Source organism: Thamnophis elegans, chromosome 16 (assembly GCF_009769535.1).
Source record: "Thamnophis elegans isolate rThaEle1 chromosome 16, rThaEle1.pri, whole genome shotgun sequence".
NCBI lineage: Eukaryota > Metazoa > Chordata > Lepidosauria > Squamata > Colubridae > Thamnophis > Thamnophis elegans.
The window spans coordinates 6,375,289-6,395,714 of NC_045556.1; the positions used below are offsets into that span (position 1 = coordinate 6,375,289).

A 20,426-nucleotide genomic window follows, 5' to 3' on the forward strand; every position below is an offset into this window, starting at 1 on the left:
GGAGGGAATGGGAATTTTGCAGTATCCTTCCCCTGGAGTACGTAGGGAATGGATATTTTGCAGTATCCTTCCTCCTGGAATGGAGAGGGAATGGGGATTTTGCAATATCCTTCCCCTGGAGTGAGAGGGAATGGATTTTTTACAGTATCCTTCCCCTGCCATGTCCACCAAGCCACGCCTGCCAAGCCATGCCAAAGAACTGGTAGTAAACAATTTTGAATCCCACCACTGCCTCCGACCCTCACAAAAAGACCCCGAGGGGGGGAGATTCTCTGCAACAGCACAAACATTCATTGCACGTATCCATCCCAGGTGCTCCAGGACCCCTGATTTAGTACCATATAAAAAAATGCAAATAATCCTTCTACGGACCACCAAAAATTTTCTCGCGGGCCACCAGTTGGTGACCGCTGGACTAGAAGACCTCCAAGGTCCCTTTCTCCACTCTCTATTCTGATTGATTGATCGGTGCCGGCCTTCCTATTTGCAGGTAGACTTCGCTTGACTGCCGGTGTAAGAAAAAAAGCTTGCCTTTTTTTTAGCCATGGGTCTGATCGGAGCAATTTCCAGCCAGCCTTATTTTCGCAAGGGCCGTAAATTCCCCGTTCTGGCGGTGATGGATAGGTAAGCCTCTGCTGCCTGTCACTGATCCGTCACCTGTATCTAAGGGGACCAAACGGTTATGTGAGAAATGGGATGACTGAGTTGTGTTCTGCAGCCACCGGATAAAATGCCTGCTTTGCTTCTTCAGGGGGCTCGGTTCTCCATCTTCGCCACTTCAGTGAAATTTACCGTAGCTTATAGTAAAAAAGATTGTGAGCTTTATTAAGGGTTTCTCCAGGGCAATTTCCCTTCCCAGGTGTTATATATATCTTTGATTTTTCGGGAGGCTGCAAAGGCTGGAGAAGGCGGGAGGGGAGTTCTGGAAGAGAAACCAACAGCTAATGAAAAGCACGGAGGGGGATATTTCTTAACGTGCTTTTTCGCTTCATTTTTCTTTACGGCTTTAAAGAACAAACACAACAATTCAAGCCCCAAGTAGGTGGGGTGGGGGAATATCACAAAAGGAGAAAGGAGAAAGGCAGTACCGAAAAGCAAGGATTTGCAAATAAAAGGGAAGCTTTTTTTTTTTTTAGAACGGTTGATCTTTGCAAATGTAAAACCTCCAACTGGACCACAGACAGTTCTACTGACTGGGGAAGGGAAAAAAATCCCTTTTTATTGTAACGTGGATGTTTATAAGCCACCATTTGTTTCATGAATGCTTATCGTATACAGGTAGTTCTAAACTAGGACCGTAACGGAGTTGAGAATTTCTGTTGCTAAATGAGGTGATTGTTAAGTGAGTTGCACCCGGTTTGACGACATTTGTTAAGTGAATTCTGCAGTCATTAAGTGAGAGACCGCCTGCTGCCAATCAGCTCCAATAGACCAATCAGATCCCACAGATTAGGCCTCCTCCGAATTCCATCCGCTGCCCAGTGCCGACTAGCGACCACCCGGAGGAGAGCCTTCTCTGTGGCTGCTCCGACCCTCTGGAACGAACTCCCCGTGGAGATTCGAACCCTCACCACCCTCCAGGCCTTCCACAAAGCCCTTAAAACCTGGCTGTTCCGACAGGCTAATGAGCTTTTGTCCCCCCTCAAATGGTATGGTTGCTGTGTGCTTTTAAATTGTGTATTGTTCTGTTCGTCTTTTTTATTCCTTATTTGTACCCCTCCCCCCTTGACTTGGATTGTGAGCCGCCCTGAGTCCCCTTTGGGGAAAAGGGCGGCATAGAAATTCAATAAATTCAATTCAATTCAATTCAATTCAAATCAGGCTTTTCTCGTTGACTTTCTTGTTGGAAAGGTTGCAAGTGTAGCAACTGTGACAGGAGTCTTAGTGGACAACCAGCTAAAAATATGAGCCAGCAGTGTGCAGCGGCAGCCAAAAGAAGCCAATGCAATCCTCAGTTGCATTAACAGAGGGATACAATCAAGATCAAGTGTGGTACTAGTACCACTCTATAAAGCCCTAGTAAGGCCACACCTGGAGTACTGCATCCAGTTTTGATCACCACACTATAAAAAAGATGTTGAGACTCTAGGAAGAGTGCAGAGAAGAGCAACCAGGACGATGAGGGGACTGGAGGCTAAAACATATGATGAACGGTTGCAGGAACTGGGCCTGGCTAGTCTAGTGAAGAGAAGGACCAGGGGAAACAGGATAGCAGCCTTCCAATATTTGAGGGGCTGCTATAGAGAGGAGGAAGGGGGTCAAGCTATTTTCCAAAGCACCCGAAGGTCAGACAAGGAATAATGGATGGAAACTGGAGAGATTCACCCTGGAAATAAGGAGGAATTTTTCTGACACTGAGAACAATCAACCCATGGAACAGAAGTTGCCTTCGGAAGTTGTGGCAGCTTCATCACTTGAGACTTTGAAGAAGAGACTGGACTGCCATCAGTTAGAAATGGGGTAGGGTCTCCTGCTTGGGTGGGGGGGGGTTGGACTAGATGACCTACAAGGTCCCTTCTGACTCTGTTCAACTATAAAAGTGGCTATCACATGACTCCAGGATACTGCAACTGTTTTAAATACATGCGTTGCCAAACACCCAAATTCTGAAGGCATGGCTGTGGGAAGGCTGCTATGAGCATTTAGCGTAAGAATCGCTTGCAAATCCCCAAAGTTCTTTTTTTTAAAGGGCAATTGGGGCTTTCTGTTTTTTCTTTGAAGACATTTTGCTTCTCATCCAAGAAGCTTCTTCAGCTCTGAAGAGAAGAGCAACAAAGAGGATTCGGGGACTGGAGGCTAAAACATATGAAGAACGGTTGCAGGAATTGGATAGGTCTAGTTTAATGAAAAGAAGGACCAAGGGAGACATGATAGCAGTCTTCCAATATCTCAGGGGTTGCCCCAAAGAAGAGGGAGTCAAGCTATTCTCCAAGGCACCTGAGGGTAGAACAACAAGCAATGGGTGGAAACTAATCAAGGAGAGAAGCAACTTAGAACTAAGGAGAAACTTCCTGACAGTGAGAACAATTAATCAGTGGAACAGAAGTTGCCTCCAGAAGTTGTGAATGCCCCAACGCTGGAAGTCTTTAAGAAGATGTTGGATAGCCATTTGTCTGGACCGGTATAGGGTTTCCTGCCTAAGGAGGGGGTTGGACTAGAAGACCTCCAAGGTCCCTTCCAACTCTGTTCTTCTATTCTATTCCTAAATTTCGCTGATTCTGAACCGCTTTGCTGAATGGGAGCCAAGGTTAGCAAAGGCATGATGGATGCACGTTTTAAATCTCGCCTCTCTGGACGGAGAGAGCCATCAGACCAAATCTGTGTTACCGATGCAAGCTGGGAAGGAGGAGAAACATCATAAAAACCGCCCTACATCACGCCGTCTCGCCCTTTATATAGTCTCATGGTTTACCCCCCCCCCCGCCGCTTCCCAATGGTTTATTCCGAAAAAGGCTGGGCTTCCTTTTATCCCATCCGCTTATTGTACGATTCGTATTCTTTCCTAGTCGTTTTCAATTCCCCCCCCCACGTTTTTGCGGAAAGTTGGTATATTCCGCCCGAAGGCTTTTACGCTTCCGTTGCCGCATTCTGGAAAGGCCGCTGCGCCCTCGAGAGGCGCCCCTTCCGACGGCGCTACGCCGCTTCCGCAGGGAGCTCCGCTTATTCCCTACTGAAAGTTACGGCGGCGGGCGCGGGGCGGCGCGGCAGAGGGACGCAAACGGCGTAGCGGGCGCCCGCGGTGGAACGTGGTGGCGGCGGCAGGACGGAGCCCCCAGCCGAAGGCGGCCCAGGACGGTAACTCTCCCTGCGGCTCTCCTGCTGCCAGGCCTCCCCGGGTCTCTCGGCGGGAGGGAGGCAGAAATCCGGGGTTCCTGCTTGGCAGTGGAAGGGGGGGGGGGAGGCAGGATCCCCTGTAGGACCTCGAGTAGTACTCCAGAGCCCATCATCCCCACCCCCTTCCTCCTAGCCTTCCCCAGATGGGCTTGGGCATGGTTCCCAGCCGCCCATCATCCCCAGCCAACATGCTCCCTTCCTTTTCTCCCAGCATCTCAACCCCTTCCTTTCTTCCTATCGACTTCCGGACTTATGCAACTGCACCTCCCATCATCCCCAGCCCGCTTGCCCTTCTTTCCTGGACTACAGCCCCCATCGTCCCAAGCCCTTTCCCTTTCTGCAGCTCCCATTATCCCCAGCCATGACAGCCTCTTTCCCCTGGAGATGGGCTCTTCTGCCTCTCCCATCATCCCCAACCCGCGAGACCTCCAGACAGCGGCGCGATCCAGATGCTTAAGGACTAAAAAAACCCATCATCCACAGACCTCTCTCTCTCACACACACACACCGCCCTCAAAAGTGAATAATACTCATTCACAAAGCCAAACTGTTTCTTTGGTAAGGCAGGATCGCCAAAGCTAAGGAGTCCTCGACCTACAACTCATTTAGCGACTGTTCAAAGTTACGACGGCACTGGAGAAAAGGGGACTTCGGACCTTAATGACCTTGGAAGCATCCCCCAGGATCTTGTGATCCAAAATCAGGTACTTGGCAACTGGTTCGTGCTTACGACCTTTGCTGTGTCCCTCCCAAGGTCATCAGTCATCTATGGTGACCTTCTGACCAGCCAAGTCAATGGAGAAAACCGGATTCACTTAACAACTAGGTTGCTGCAGTGATCCACTTAACAACTGTGACAGGGGCCAAAACTCACTTAACAAACGTCTCACGTAACAACAGAAATTTGGGGCTCCGTTGGGGGGGATTGTAAGTCGCGGCCTACCTGTATAATAAAAATAATAAAACCCAGTTACTTTTAAATCCCGTACAGGCCATTGCAAAGCTGGTAGTCATCGCTGTTTGAATTTTTTCTTCTGCTTTTTGCAATTCCCACCCCTCCCTTCCACCTGCCATTCCTCTTTCTCTTGTTTTCAAGTTGCCAAAGTACCAAACGAAGCCACCACTGAGAACGGAAACATCTGGAATTCTCCCCCTAAGAAGGGGAAATGACCCACCGTAAAAATAAATCAGAGTCCAAGGCAAAGTATTGCTCAAAGTTCCAATTTATGACATGTTGGCACATCTGGGGAAACCTGAATCTGAAAGCTTCCAGGTTCCCCCCGCCCAGTTGAAAGTTCAAGATCTCGCCCCCACATCCACCAGTCCATCCCATGGTCCAATCTTCCACTGCCCTGCTGGCAGTTCCACCCATCCAGTTCCGGTCAGGTGCAGAGGTGCAGAGACAAAAGATGACCTTGGCTTTCTAGAAAGAATGTTGTTATGGCTACATAGCATCTAAACTCCGTACTATCCTCCCTCCCATTTTCCCACCATAGAAAAGGCATAGTAGAATAATAGAAAGCGTGGCTGGCCAAAGAGCCACAAGAAAACTGCAGGCCGGATACTCCGCTTATTGGCTTCCTCTTCTTTCTCTTCAGAGTGGGATCTGTTCCCAGATGGATGGTGACCCCTGAACCCGCTTCGACTGCCGCCAGCCTCTCGGTAGAGTCCAAGGCTTCGCCATGTGGCACAAGGCCCTGTGTGTGGCTGTGTTGGCCCTGGCCACCGGCTCTGTCTTCTGGCTGGATCCCGCTTGGCCGGATTTCCTGTGGGAGCATCTCTCGGGGCCCTTCCTGTACCAACTTCGGGGGGACCTGGGGTCCCCAGAAGGCAGCATGGCAGAGGCCTGGGATGCCGTCATCACCCGGCCGGCCAAGCAATGGAACAGAGTTGCTGTGGGGTAAGGAGTGATCGACCGATTCCTTGGGGTGATGTAGAGTTGAAGAACATCCCAAATTTAACGGCTCTTGAGGTTTTGTGTTATCAGCATAAGAGTTGGAATTATGGCACAAGGTCATCATGGGGAATTTTCATCATGGGGAATTTTCGGTGTGTGTGTGTGTGAGGCCTGGTCTTCGTTTTTCCAAAGTACAATTGTCATCCATTCTAAGGCAGAAGACGCCGTGCGAATGGGAGGGTTTTTCTTAATAAAAGGTTTTTTATTTTTCAACATATAAACACTCTGTCTTTCCTTAAACAGTGTGTTGTCTGGGTGCAAATACCTCTGCGCAACAGCCTTCAGCATTTATAACCATTCACATGGTTCTCTGTGGCAGCTCTGGCCCTCTGGAATGAACTCCCTGCAGGGATTCGGACCCTCACCTCTCTCCAGGCCTTCCGAAAAGCCGTCAAAACCTGGCTTTGCTGGCAGGCCTGGGGGTGATGAGTTCCCTCCCCTCTCGACATGTATGGTTGTGCGACTGTTGTCTACTTTTATTATTTGTATTTTGTCTTTTATGTTCCCCCTTTTTTTCCCCCTTGAATTGTTCGCCGCCCTGAGTCCTCCCGGAGAAGGGCAGCATACAAATAATAAAATACAAAATACAAATACAAATACACATCAATATTAATTTTTCTAATCTTAAAACTATAGTATATTAAGCAATTGAACATCATTAACCTCCTCATTTTCCTCTTAACGTATCTTCTAATAAAAATATAATAGCATTAAAGCTCCTCTTCATACTAACATCATCTTATTTATACCTCTATCTTAAAATGTTTTCTATTCTTCTTTAATCTCCTTTTTTTTCAAGTTTCCCTTTTTGTTCTCTAACCATTGATGAAATTTCATCAACGAATGGGAGGGTTTTGTCCGGAGCCTTGGCCCGAGATGACCCCTTCTCCCTTTTTCTTCAGGGTCAATGCCTGTGTGGATGTGGTGCTCTCCGGGGTGAAGCTGCTGCAGGCCCTCGGCTTCCGCGGTGAGGTTGGGAAAGACCATTCGGTCTTGCGTTCCGCTGCTGAACTGGAAGAAGCCTTCGTCCATTTTATGGGGAATGGGGCTGCTGCGGAACGGTTCTTCAACGACGCCGATGCCTTCCACCGCATCGCGCAAACGGCGTCCAGTTATCCTGGCGCACAGGTGAGCTCTTGCCTTGGCAAGGAAGTCCACCTGGTTCAGTGGGTATCTGTTGTGGCCTGCCAGTGGCCTGTGGAGCAGATGCCAGCAGATTCGGAGAGTGAGGAGGTTGGGGAGGAACCTGGGCCAGTCCTGGAGTCTGGGGAAGGCTCTGAGGAGGGCTCTGTGTCGGAGGCAGAGAGGGGGACAGAGCCATATGCCAGATATCAGCTGCCTTCGGAGTCAGACATCAGTGAGGCAGAAGAACAGCTGGAGCCTGTTCCCAGTATGAGCATGTGCAGAGCTGCCAGATGAAGGGAAGAGCTAAAGAACAGAGGTCGACTTGGGAGTAAGGCCAGAGGTGGACAATGAATGGCCCCTCCCAGAGCAAATAAGAGGAGTGAAAGGGGAGGGGAGTTTGCAGGAGACAATTAGTTCGCTTAATTAGTTTGTGACTCTCCGAGACTCCTTGCCAAGTTCTGCAGATCTCGGCCTGGCAGCTCTCCAAGCCAGATAAGGTCTGTGACTGTAAATCCTCCCTTGAAAGACTTCGCTGGATGTGAATGAACAGAATTCACAGTTAATTAATAAAAGGGGTTTTTGTCGGGACAAGGAGTTTGCTTCAGGCTCTTGGGAAGCCTCGGTCAGAACAGCCTATCCATCCATCAATCTATTCAAATGTGTGAGGATGAAATTGGTGTCAGCAAATCAACTTTTTAAATTAAACCTTTAACCATTGTTCTGCTGGTTTAAAGGATGAAAATGTGAAAGTGCCCAGCAGGGTGGATTTGATTTAAATCAACTCGCTTTAATTCATCATTTTTAAAGAGCGACTATCATCTCCGTCCCGCGGTGGCCCCTCCTCTGACCCACTGTCAAGTCACCGACAGTCCCAATATTGCAGAATATACAGCCTCCTTATGGTACATAACTAAGCTCTATTTCATGTTGAATAAACTAAATTATTGATGTATCTTAAATAGAAAACTATCTTTGGTTAGATTTTTTTACTCCAAAAGCGTTTTACTAAAATACATTTGATAAAAATTTAAAAAATTTGTTTTAAAAAAATATATATGATTTTTTGAATATATATGTATTTATAATCATCAATTTTTATCCATCCTGGTGCTACAGAGCATGCTAGTTTTCCAAGGCTACCTTAATCCAGTGTTTCTTCAATAATTTCAGGCCGATAGTGAATCTCCTAAAATTTACAGTTACTGGTATGTAAATTTCTGCAAAGTCATGCTATTTGGCGGCTGCCAAATGCACAGGCAGCTCTAAATCCACTGTGAGTTGACAGCTTATTTTATCATTGCTCAATCTCACTTTGAATTTGGGTCAGGCGTTTAAAATTCTTCATTTTATCACGCTTGCGTTTACGAGACCTTTGAGAGGTTGGAGGGCTTTTGCACGAGGTTAAAGGAACTCTTATTTGTACGTCCGTTTTCCCCGGTTCTATACAAACAAGCACACAGTTATCTCATTTGTACTTATTTGGGGGGGGGGGGGGTGTTTAATAGCAGACTGGAATTAGATGATATCTGATGCTGATCCAGAATGTGTTTCTGGAAGTAGGCAAAACTACTGGCCCTCTCTGGGCAGTGGGAGTGTTTGCTTGTCGAGATTAGTTGCCTTTTTCTTTAAAATTGAGTTTGCATTCTGTTCTTCATCGAATGAATATGCCCAGCGGATGAGACAGCTAAAATAAAACTGAAAGCAACGAAGAACTGAAAATAGCTGCAAGAGTCAGCAAATATGTCAAGAAACAGAAAGCTTGAATAAAGAGATATATCCAGGAACTGAGAATTCATAATCAGGAGAACTTAGCAAACAATCCTGCCTGTTCTCACTATCCTCCTCCCCCACTCTCATGTCCGACCCATTGCAAAGCCATGGACAATGTTCCTCCAGGCCTTCCTGTCCCCTACCATCCTCTGGAGTCCATTGGGGTGTAGGAGCCTGGAGGGGGGGCATGTTATGGGGTCCCAGGCTGGGCAGATTAGTGCTTATATGGGGTGCAAGACCTGGGAGGGGGATTTTATGGATTCCCTTGATTCCTGTGAGGGTCTCCCTCCTTTTTTCTTTTCCTTTCTCCTCTCTTTACAACACCTGCAAAGACACGCTTCATCTTTGCTTGGTCCCCCTGCCAAGCCCCTCTGTCTTTTAAAAAATTAGCCTTTCCATCTTGTATTTATTTTATTCCACTGGAACCCTCTCTTTAAGCCTACCCTCTGTTTTGGTGGCAGTACAGTACAAAGGAGAAGTATTGATGTGGGGGATTGGCCAACTGGAGAGCTAGTTTGGTGTCGTGGTGAAGGGCCTGTTCCAGAAACCAGGAAACTTGTGACTCATTACAGCCAGAAAAAGTCGTGCCTTCATAACAAAGGTGGGCTTTGGGGCAGATACCTGAAAAGAAGCGTGAACCTCTTGGCTGCACTGTTCTGATTTCTGGATTTTGGCAGCTAATATATAGTAGTCTTTATTTGGTGGAGGAGTGTTTGTTTATTATCATGCGCACATATATAAATTAGTGTCCTGTGGTATCCTAAAAACCAAGTCTTTGGTTTAGGGAAAGGCCAAGGTCTCCTCACTTTCCCTGGAAGGATCTCAACAATTGTTAGTTGCGAAGTCGTGTCCGACCCATCGCGACCCCATGGACAAAGTTTATCCAGGCCTTCCTGTCCTCTATCATCTTCCAGAGTCCATTCAAGCTCATGCCTGCTGCTTTGGTGACTCCATCCAGCCACCTCATTCTCCGCCGTCCCCTTCTTCTTTTGCCCTCCATCATTCCCAGCATGAGGCTCTTCTCCAGGGAGTTCTTCCTTCTCATTAGGTGGCCAAAGTATTTTGAGTTTCATCTTCAGGATCTGGCCTTCTAAAGAGCAGTCAGGGTTGATCTCCTCTAGGACTGACCGGTTGGATGGCCTTGCAGTCCAAGGGACTCACAGGAGTCTTCTCCAGCACCAGAGTTCAAAGGCCTCCATTCTTTGGCGCTCAGCCTTTCTTATGGTCCAACTTTCACAGCCATCCATTGCAACGGGAAAACCGTCGCCTTGACTAGATGCAATTTTGTTGGCAGGGGGATGTCTCTGCTTTTTAGTCTGCTGTCTAGATTTGCATCTTCAATTTTGTGCCCTTGTAAAATTTCCTGCGCAGATATCTGCAGAACTGGGAAATGACCGGTGAACCCTTATACTTGCATGTAATTGGTCAGTTTTTAAAATGCCACCTATCTCCCTGTCTGATGGTACTGGCCAAAGACTTAACCATGCCCCCTCACTGGAGAGGGAGGTTCAGTGACTTCTTACTCTCTTGCAGTTGTATGTTGGAGGAAATGCTGCTCTCATTGGCCAGAAAATCGCATCTCATCCAGACTTAAAGGTAAACTTTGTTCTTTTGCCTGTAACTGTACACTGTATTGTCCCACTGGTTTTTTCTACCCTGTTTCTGTTCTGACCCCCTCCTCCGTCCAGTAACGAAAGCCGAGACAAGCTTAATTAGAATGTCCTTTAATAGCAAGACCAGAATCTCAGTGGCTGAAAGCCAAGCAAACAAACAGATAAGGACCTTGGCAGCAAGTCCGACAAACCTTGGCAGCAATTCAGACAAACCTTGGCAGCAATCCAGGCCTGCCAAGTTAGTTACGTTCTCTTTAGTCAATGAGTTGACTTCTGCAAGAAGGGCGTGTCACAAGCAGTCTTTTTTATAGTCTGGAGAGGAGCCTAATGACCACCAGCTGAGCGCAATTACCTCCAGTACTTGTGTAATTGTTCTTGACGCCCGAGTAGCTCTTTGATGGCGTGCATCCAGGAACAACTCACTGCTGGTTTCTGGATCACTCTCCCTTGTCTCCTCCCCACTGGTCCAAGGCTCAGGCGCCACCTGGTGGCCAACCAGTCTCTCTGCGCCCTGCTCGGAGTCGGAACCCTGTCCCGGCTCCTCCACATCCTCCAGGGCCGACTCATAGGGCCCCTCGCTGTCGGAGTCTGGTGGCAGCTCCAACGGCTCCTGCTGGGCCACAACAGTTTCCCTGAAAATAAGTCCTCCCCAGATGATAAGCCCAATCGGACTTTTGAGCGCATGCGCTAAAATAAGCCCTGCCCGAAAATATTGCAACGCAGCAGCAGCCATGAGGTGACCACGCTCGCCGCCTCCTGCACCACAAAAATAATAAGGCCTCCACGAAGATAAGGCCAAGTGCTTATTTCTTTCGTTGGTCAAACGAAAATAAGAGCCTGTCTTATTTTCAGGGAAACACGATATAATTTACCTGTATTATTGTAGTGTCTGTACTATCGTAATACCTCTCTGTATTACGATAATACAGGCACAGTGACATCCGTCTGCTCACCAAATTTAGATCTTCAGCAACAGAACCCCGAAAAAAGAAATGTAGCTCTGCAGACATGCGTGATGGATTTTTAGGTCCTGTTTTTAATTCATCAATAGGGTAATGTTTTTGCCAGCATGCCCATCGCCTCTAAATGACCAGGATCAAAATGGGGAAATCCGAAAAGAATGCAGTTAAGTTTGCGGGAAGTTATTGCCGTTCTGTTTTTCTTGTAGGTTCTACTTTGTGGCCCAATTGGGCCCAAGCTTCACGAATTGCTTGACGAGAACGTAATGGTCCCTCCGGAATCACTGCAAGAATTAGATGAATATCATCTTATTTTGGAATACCAAGCAGGTATGTGCTTGTTGAAGATCCAAAAAAGGTCATTGGTGGAACAGCGTAAAGGAGTATCATTATTAATGTATTATAATTACTAACTACCTTGGCTACGTGAAGACTTAAGCACTCAGCTTCAAGTCCACATGTCTTCAAGTCATTTCATTTCATTTCATTTATTAAATTTATAGGCTGCCCAATCCTGGGGGACTCCGGGCGGCTTACAACGAAAGAAGAAAAAAGAAAAGCAAAATAAGTAAAAAATAGTTTAAAGTTCACAACACACATACGTTCTAAGCGGGGCTGGACCTTAACACTAAGGTCAACAGCCCCAGGCCTGCCGGAACAGCCAGGTTTTAACGGTCACCAAGGTTGAGGAACACAGCACGGATGTGTCCAATGAACAACCCTGGTTGTAACCAGGACACCATCACGAATCCACTGCTTAACCATTAGATCTTGGGTTCAGGTTTGGTCATCACATCACAGATTGATTATATCAATAGCAAAAGCGTTTAGAGTTATATACCACTTTACAGTGCTTTACAGCCCTCTCTAAGGGGTTTACAGAGTCGCGAATGCAAAGATTCTGTGTAATGTGGGCTTTTTGTCTTGGGGGGTGGGGAATGTGCTCATCAGGTGAAGAATGGGGAGAGCTGAGAGCCCCCAACGCCAACCGATTCATCTTCTCCCACGACCTGTCCAACGGGGCCATGAACATGCTAGAAGTCTTTGTATCCAGCCTGGAGGAATTTCAGCCAGATCTGGTGGTGCTTTCGGGCTTCCATATGATGGAAGGTCAGACCAGAGAGCTACGCCAGAGGAGGCTCCGAGAGGTGAGATCCGAAGTGCTTTGCCTTTCTCTTTCCAAAATTTCCCCGTAAATATTTGGTTACTTAAAAAGGACTTCAGATGTAGCTTTTATCGTCAGGGTGCTGGGAGTGATACATGCTGCAGTCCAGAGATTGGCAAATGATGGGCTTGCAGGCCAAATGTCGCCCATCCGGTTTTTATATGGTCCACGAGTTGGAATATTTGGGCCGATAGCAGATGGTACAAGGCTGAGCCTCAAGCAAGCTCCTAAGGTGAGGGGAGAGCCAGGATGGAGCATCCTGGGCCTCTCAGCTGCCTCCTCGCTGGTGCACCAATGCTGTCCAATGGCTGCCATGCTCCTTGGCCCAGGGATCTGTCAGCCATGCCCGTAAAGATGGAGGAAGGACAGGATCTGGTCCTTTATGGATAAAGCCTGCCGACTCCTGGTCCAATCCATTATCTTCCAGTTTGGCGCATCTCCTGACTGCCATGCTGAAGATGATGGGAGTGGGAATCCAGCATGATGGTCTAGGACAGAGGTCGGCAACCTTAAACACTCAAAGAGCCACAAAGGTCGTAACCGGAAGCCCCCCGTTCAGTTCTGGAGCGAACCGGAAGTCCGGTTCTCCCACCATGGGGTCTCTTCCTAGCATGGCATCCTTTTTCCTCTGCCGACCGGAAGTCTGTTTTCCCCACCATAGAGTCTCCTCCTAGCGTGGCGTCCTTTTTCCTCTGCTGACCAGAAGTCCGGTTCCCCCCACCATAGAGTCTCCTCCTAGCGCAGCGTCCTTTTTCCTCCACCTGTCCTAACCAAAAGCCCTATCAATTGTGGAGCCGACCAGCGACAGGGAGCCTCAGCAAAGGATGAAAGAGCCACATGCGGCTCCAGAGCCACAGGTTGGCAACCCCTGGTCTAGGAAGATGAATCCAACCTTTTCTTTTGCTCTGTAAGGAGATACGTTTGAATGTTTCCCAGCCACTCATTGACACAAGAGCCATTCAGTCAGAAAGAAGCTCACCCCATTTGATGGTTTCCCCCCTCTGCTGTCTTCCCACATGCCTTTGGTTTCTCCTGATCTGAATTGTTTGGTGTGTGTATGTGTGTGTTTCTGCAGGCCGTAACTTCCATTTCTGACATTCCCACCGACGTCCCGATCCATCTGGAATTAGCCGGTATGACCGATCCAGACCTCATGAGAGACATAATTCACCAGGTAATCACAATGGTGGGGTCTCTTCTCACCTTCAGACGATACGGAAGATGTGAGATGAATTTAAATAACTGGGATGCGGTAGACAGAGTTAAATTGTTTCACGGGGAGGGAAGACCTTGGTTGGAGATTACGACCTGCCTATTTTATATATGATGAGTCAGGAACCCGCATGGTCGTAGGTCGAGATGCAGGCGTACAGTACCAAAAGGCAGGTCGCCACAGACCCCATGGGCCCAAAGTCAATTATTTATTATGAGTCAATTATTATTTGAACATTGGGCGCTATCTAACAAAATGAAATTCAATGCGGAAAAAAGTAAGGTTCTACAGTTAGGCAAGAAAAATGAAATGCACAGCTACAGTATAGGTGGTAACTGTGAGAGGGGATCTTGGAGTCCTAGTGGGCAACCATTTAAATAGGAGCCAGCCATGTGCAGCAGCTGCCAAAAAAGCCAACACAGTTCTAGGCTGCATAAACAGAGGGAGAGAATCAAGATCACGTGAAGTGTTAATACTACTTTATAAGGCGTTGGTAAGGCCCCACTTGGAATACTGCATCCAGTTTTGGTCACCACGGTGTAAAAAAGATGTGGAGACTCTAGAAAGAGTGCAGAGAAGAGCAACAAAGAGGATTAGGGAACTGGAGGCTAAAACATAGGAAGAACAGTTGCAGGAACTGGGAAGGTATAGTTTAATAAAAGAAGGACCAGGGGAGACATGATAGCAGTCTTCCAATATCTCAGGGGTTGCCCCAAAGAAGAGGGTGTCAAGCTAGTCTCCAAAGCCCCTGAAGGCAGGAGAAGAAGCAATGGGTGGAAACTAATCAAGGAGAGAAGCAACTAAGGAGAAACTTCCTGACAGTCAGAACAATTAATCAGTGGAACAATTTGCCTCCAGAAGTTGCGAATGCTCCAACACTGGAAGTCTTTATGTTGGATATCCATTTGTCTGAATTGGTAGAAGGTTTCCTGCCTAGGCAGGGGGTTGGACTAGAAGACCTCCAAGTCTCCTTCCAACTCTGTTATTCTATTCTATTCTATTGGTAAGGATATCCAGCTGACTTTTGACATGCTTGATCCAAAGCTATGCTTTAATTTCCAGTATATTGTATGCCTTAATCCAGGGGTTTTCCCACCTTGGACACTTTTTAAGACTTGTGGACTTCCAGAATTCCTCGCCCAGCCATGCACGAATTCTGGAAGCTGAAGTCCAAGGTTGGACACCCCCCCCTCCCGCCTCAATCTTTAGAAGTTGGACCTCCTATCGTTGCCAACCTATCGCTTGGTCTCTCTGTTAGCAGATCTTCCCTCTCGTGAGCTCCATCGGTTTGAACGAGCAAGAGCTGCTCTTCCTCACCCAGGCAGCCTCGGGACCTCACTCCTCGTTGGCCTCCTGGAACGGCGTCCCCGACGTGGCCGTGGTCAGCGACATCCTTTTCTGGATCTTGAAAGAACACGGGAGGACTTCAGCCAAGGCTTCGGACTTAACCCGGATCCACTTCCATACTTTGGCCTACCACCTCCTGGTTACCGTGGATGGGTATTGGGCCAACCAGGTGGCGGCGGTGGCTGCCGGAGCCAGGGTGGCGGGGACCCAAGCTTGTGCCACCCAGATCATTGACGCCGACAAAGTCTTCCTGAAGGCACCACTGGAGTTTGCCACTTCCAAGACGGACGGGGCCTCCAGAGTCTCCTTAAACCCAAAGGAGCCCATATCAGTGTGGCGCCGGAATGGCATCTCCTTCCATTACACCCCGGTGCTGGTGTGTAAAAGCCCCCTGCGGACTGTGGGCCTCGGAGACGCCATCTCTGCCGAAGGACTCATGTATTCCGAAGTCTATCCTCACTAAGCACTGAATAAAGAGATCGCTCCAAAATTCGGACCAAGCAGGTTACAGACTGGACATCAGATGGGACCAGGAACCAGAGCTGGGAAGAGGGGAACAATAAATGCGATCCAGAACTTGGATTTATTGCCATAGGAATGTTTGCAACGCAACGGTCAGGGAGGAAGGTTCATCTGAAGGAGCTGCAGCGAGAAAGCAAAGCGCTCTATTTATTTTTGATTAAGTCCATTTAATTTGCTATGATTTCTAAAAAGACTCGCCATCTTCAGGCTGGTGTTTTCGGCTTAAAGCGTGGTCGGAGCTGCCATCTTTCTATAAATCTTGGTGGGTGGGTGTGGAGTGCTGGCTTTGTTTCAGTAAGTGGATTGATTGGCTGTGTGGTTGTATCATGATTGGTAGATTGGTGCTGATTGGTGCTGGCTGTGTGTCCGTTGTTGTTTTGTGTTGTAACGGCCTAGGTGGTGGGTGGGGCTCGTTTGTTGACTAGGGCTGGTTTCCAGATGTCTGGTAGGCGGGAGTTATCGTCACGTTTATTCATGTTGTGGGGGTGTTTCTCTGTTTCGATAGCTTCCATAATTATTCTCTTGTTGAAGTGTTCAGTTTTGGAGATTTAATTTGGTTCCTTCAAAATTAATTTCATGTCCTGTAGCTTCAAGGTGCTGGAAAAAGGGAGGACGTTTTTTCTCTTTTTCTTACTGCGTTCTTGTGTTCTGCATTGCGTGCATTTATTCTCCTGTTCGTTTGTCCCATGTATGTTGCAGGGCAGATTTTGCATGGTATTTCGTAGACTCCTTGGTTTTCTAGCTGGATCTTGTCTTTGGGGTTTCTTAAGATGTTGGCTATTTTTGGGTCAGTGTTGAAGGCTGTCTTAAGAAACAAAGCCAGCACTCCACACACCCCCACCAAGATTTATAGAAAGACGGCAGCTCTGACCACGCTTTAAGCTCCAAACCCAGACTGAAGATGGTGAGTGAGACCTCGCCGAAACGTTGCCAAGACAATCTCAATCTTACACGGGAAAAGACCCGAATACAACAAGACCAGCATACCTACACATCTCTTTTATTTCTTCACATTTCTGACATAGGAAGAAGACCCAACCTTCTGCTTCTTTGGAAGACCAACATATTTACTTTAATTTCTCCTAATTCCAACGGGGCACCTTCGCATTAATAGGCAAGGGAAACGTTTTCCTTTTAGGCTCATAAAAAGTGACGGAGGGATTGATCCGTGATGGCCAACCTATGGCACACATGCCAGAGGTGGTAGGCAGAGCCCTCTTTGTGGGCACATGCGCCGTCGCCAGGCTGCTCCTCCGGGTTCTGTCGTACGCATCGGCCAACTGCTCTCTTCTGGCTTCCAGTGCTCCAGTTTCAAGGTGTTCACTTCAAACGCTTCTTTGGATCCAGTTCTAAGAAATTGCCCCCATCTTTTCCTCCGGAAAGCCCCATGATATGGCTTGCATCGTGTGTGTGTGTGTGTGTGTGTGTGTGTGTGTGTGTTGTTTTGTACTTGTCATTTCCAAGGTGCCGTTTTCTTGGCCCAACTGAAGGTGCGAGAACTCCCATGGAAATGGGAGCGCTTTGGGTGGGCTTCTGCTCGAAGTCCAGTTGGAAGAGTGACCGCCGGAACAGTGGCGTTGGCAACAGTGGGATTCGCTTCCCTTCCCTTACCAGTTCACAAATGTGAGCACACCTGCGCGTGCCCAGCCCTTGTGCATTACGTTGGGGCAGGTGGGCGGAGCCTCCCACAGCCGCCGCTACTGCTCCATGCCCAGTGGTGGGATTCAGCCAGTTCACACCACTTCGGGAGAACCAGTTGTTAAGTTTCTGAGCAGTTTGGTGAACTGGTTGTTGGAAGAAATCATTAGGGCAGAGAACCGGTTGTTAAATTATTTGAATCCCACTACTGTCCGCGCCTGAATTTGTGAAAATCGGCTGAATACCAACAAGTGGTGAAATGCTACCGGTTCGGACCAGTTCGCCCAAACTGGTAGTAAAAAAAAATGCTTGGACCGGTATTTCTGACGGATCAGCTGTGACATGAGATTCAGATTAGCTAGGAAGCAGGATTTCTTGCTTTTGAACTAATCTAAATCGCGTGGCACAGCGGATTCCCCCCTCCCCGCTGTTCTTCTAACCTTTGCAGGCGCGCTCAGTAGCAGGCTCCGCCCACCCACCCAAACGTCATCACATCCGTTTTTGACGCTCTGCGCATGCGCGGAGGTGGTGCGTGCGCTCACATTTGCAAACCAGTAGTGAAGATAAGTAGATTTCACTCCTGAAACCACCTCTGGGCATTGAGGAATCAGAAGCTGCAGACTTAGAAAACTTGAATATGTGGTGGGGTGTTTTTTTTTTTTTTAAATGAGAGAAATGGCGGCAGTTAAATGTGCAGCTTCCTTGTACGGATTCTGCGCTGCTTATAACGATGCGCTGCTTTAATTCCACGGGGGCCACTATGTGGTGGCTACATGGGGGGGAAAAACACTCCGTGGTTGTCGCTTCCGCTCCTTGTCTCAGTTCCTTCTAGATTTCACGTCTGTTTCATCTTGTTCAAATCGAGGGAGCCTTTTTGTTTCAGCAATTTAATCCTAGTTAAGAGTCATCCTGGCTAGATCATGAATCCTAGTTACCCATCCATCCTGTCCATGCTCACAATATTTCCTCATCTGTGGCCTTTCTGCTTCACTGCATTCCTTCTACTTTGGAATAGCTAAGTTTACTGGAGATCTTTTGAAAGTGTATTTGTACCCCAAATTGTTAAAACTAAAAGTGCCCATTTTTGCTAGCTCCTTGATAGCTTTCCCTATCCATTCCACTGGAACTCTGTTTCTCAACGTTGGTCAAAGTGGGTAGACTTCGGTTCCTAGAATTCTGATGGAGGAACTTGGCAAGGCTGAGAAACACCACCACGGTAGAGCAAAGGCTTCCAAAAATTGTCAAATTTTAAGATGAATTCCACAGCCAGCCGTGCTGGCTGAGGAATTCTGGGAATTGAAGTCTAGGAGTCTTAAAAGTTACCAAGTTTGGTGAACGCTGCACTAAAGCAACACCAGCTGAAGATTTACACACCTCCTTTAAGTGTGGGGGGAGTTAAAACTCCCAACTGACACATGAGATAGAAATTCCGTAGTTGCCCAAATACATTTGAAGGGGAGAATTGAGCTACGATGGCTCAAGATGACTCCTAGAGAAATTATAATTACAGATTTGGGAGCTTTTCGGAATCCCCGGAGGCTGCTTCCTATGGTTCCCTTGTAGATAGTATTAGCCCGATCATTTTTCATTCAAATCAAAATTAATTCATTGCAATCATATTAGCCAAATTCTCAGGGAGTTGATGGCTGGAGGTCCAAATGAGTGATTTAAACGGTGCAGATTAAATACAGTAGTGGCCAAAGTTGTGGAAATCTTTTGGGAAAAGCATATAGTATTTTTAAGGATTGATGGCTAATAACACCACTATTTTTGGGAGTAGTACAGAGGTGCGTTGCTCCTGGTTCGACCGAACCGGTAGTAGCAGCAGTGGAAGGCTCCGCCCATCCGCCCAGATGCTTCTGCGCATAAGTGTCATGCGTTCCCGCGAGCATGCCCGAACCGGTAGTAGAAAAATTGGCAACCCACCACTGGAGTAGTACCATAAAATGATATATCAATGGAAAGATAATTTAATCAAGAATGTAATGCGGTAACGTTTATGAAGGATTTGCTATTAGAATAGCAGTTACAAAGAAGAAAAGTGAAACATGTAGAAAAACGAGGTATACAAAAATTATCACCACGTCAGTTAATACTTAGTTGGGTAACCTTTAGCATGAATTACGGCCTTACGACATCTTCCCCTGGAGTGAACCAAGTCTTTTAGTTCTGCAGCTGTTATAATATGAAACCAAGATTGAATGATTGCTTCTGATTTTATTGCTGGCTATATTTGGCTATAACTTTCCATAGAATACAGATAATTGAACAAACTTTGTTACATTACATTCTTGATTAAATTATCTTTCCATTGATGTATAATATTATGGTACTACTCCAAAAACAAAAGTGGTGTCATTAGCCATCAAACCTCAAAAATACACTTTTCCCAAAAGGTTGCCACAATTTTAGCCATTACTGTAGGTAAAGCAGAGGTGTCCAATCTTGGCAACTTTTAAGATCTGTGGACTTCAACTCCCAGAATTCCCCAGGCAGGTGGCTCAGGAATTCTGAGAGCTGAAGTCCACAGGTCTTAAAAATTGCCAAGGTTGGACCACCCCTGGAGTAAAACATTGGCATCCGTTTTCTTGGTGCCAGGCAGTTGTGAAACATAACAGTTGAAAAACTCAACTGTGATATGAAAACTGCATCTTGCTTTCTTTTTCTTTCTTTCTTTTTCTCTTTCTTTCTTTCTTTCTTTCTTTCTTTCTTTCTTTCTCTTTCTTTCTTTCTTTCTTTCTTTCTTTCTTTCCAATAAATGATAGCAGGGATTGAGTGGACCATATTAGAAGCCTTCTCTAAAGAGATGTCTTGAATTACTTTTCTTGCCAAAGTATTCTGCCTGCACAGTTCCTATGAAATAAGTATTTTTTTAATCATGTACGAGGTCTCTATAATATATATATGGGTGTGAAACAAATCTTATGATGCTGTGCAACTGTGTTTTCAATAAATGTTGTTTTGCATTTAATGTATAAAAGTGGCCTTTTTTTTTTTTATACTTCACGGATACCCCCAAAAGCTAAGGAAACGAGATGCAGCTTCTCACCAAAATAGAGAAGCACAATAGCATTTAGACTTAACATCCCGCTTCACAGTGCTTTACAGCCCGCTCTAAACGGTTTACAGAGTCAGCCCCTCAAATACTGGAATTCAGAAAGGTACGGGGGAAACCTTTTTATCTTTTAAGACAGTCTGGTCTCTGCTGTCCCCTTCAAAGAGGTAGCCCAGATTTTCCAGGAAAAGCTTTGATCAAGGTAACCTGTATGGGAACTCTCCTGGT

General features: G+C 46.9%; 1 protein-coding gene across 5 annotated transcripts; it reads left to right on the forward strand.

The window, feature by feature from the left end:
• The first annotated feature begins 3,674 nt into the window (after nt 1-3,674).
• On the forward strand, nt 3,675-15,768 carry LOC116519633 (ADP-dependent glucokinase-like). 5 transcript variants are annotated; one of them, XM_032233615.1, is made up of 9 exons: nt 3,675-3,795; nt 4,398-4,538; nt 5,433-5,734; nt 6,694-6,919; nt 10,220-10,282; nt 11,468-11,588; nt 12,210-12,406; nt 13,499-13,597; nt 14,895-15,768. In XM_032233615.1, exons 3-9 carry the CDS (start codon nt 5,517-5,519, stop codon nt 15,444-15,446), a joined length of 1,476 nt encoding a protein of 491 aa, XP_032089506.1. In that variant the 5' UTR covers nt 3,675-3,795; nt 4,398-4,538; nt 5,433-5,516; the 3' UTR covers nt 15,447-15,768. The 5 variants fall into 5 exon arrangements, with proteins under 5 accessions (XP_032089506.1, XP_032089504.1, XP_032089508.1 ...); XM_032233613.1 differs by having other exon boundaries at nt 4,402-4,538; XM_032233617.1 differs by having other exon boundaries at nt 4,402-4,538; nt 14,898-15,768.
• The last annotated feature ends 4,658 nt before the right edge of the window (nt 15,769-20,426 follow it).

Bases quoted from the DNA above. Each gene is read 5' to 3' on its own strand.
- LOC116519633 (XM_032233615.1), top strand. From the start codon at position 5,517: ATGTGGCACAAGGCCCTGTGTGTGGCTGTGTTGGCCCTGGCCACCGGC. The intron at 5,735-6,693 runs GTAAGGAGTGAT...CTTTTTCTTCAG, and splicing joins TGGAACAGAGTTGCTGTGGG to GGTCAATGCCTGTGTGGATG. The intron at 10,283-11,467 runs GTAAACTTTGTT...TTTTTCTTGTAG, and splicing joins CATCTCATCCAGACTTAAAG to GTTCTACTTTGTGGCCCAAT.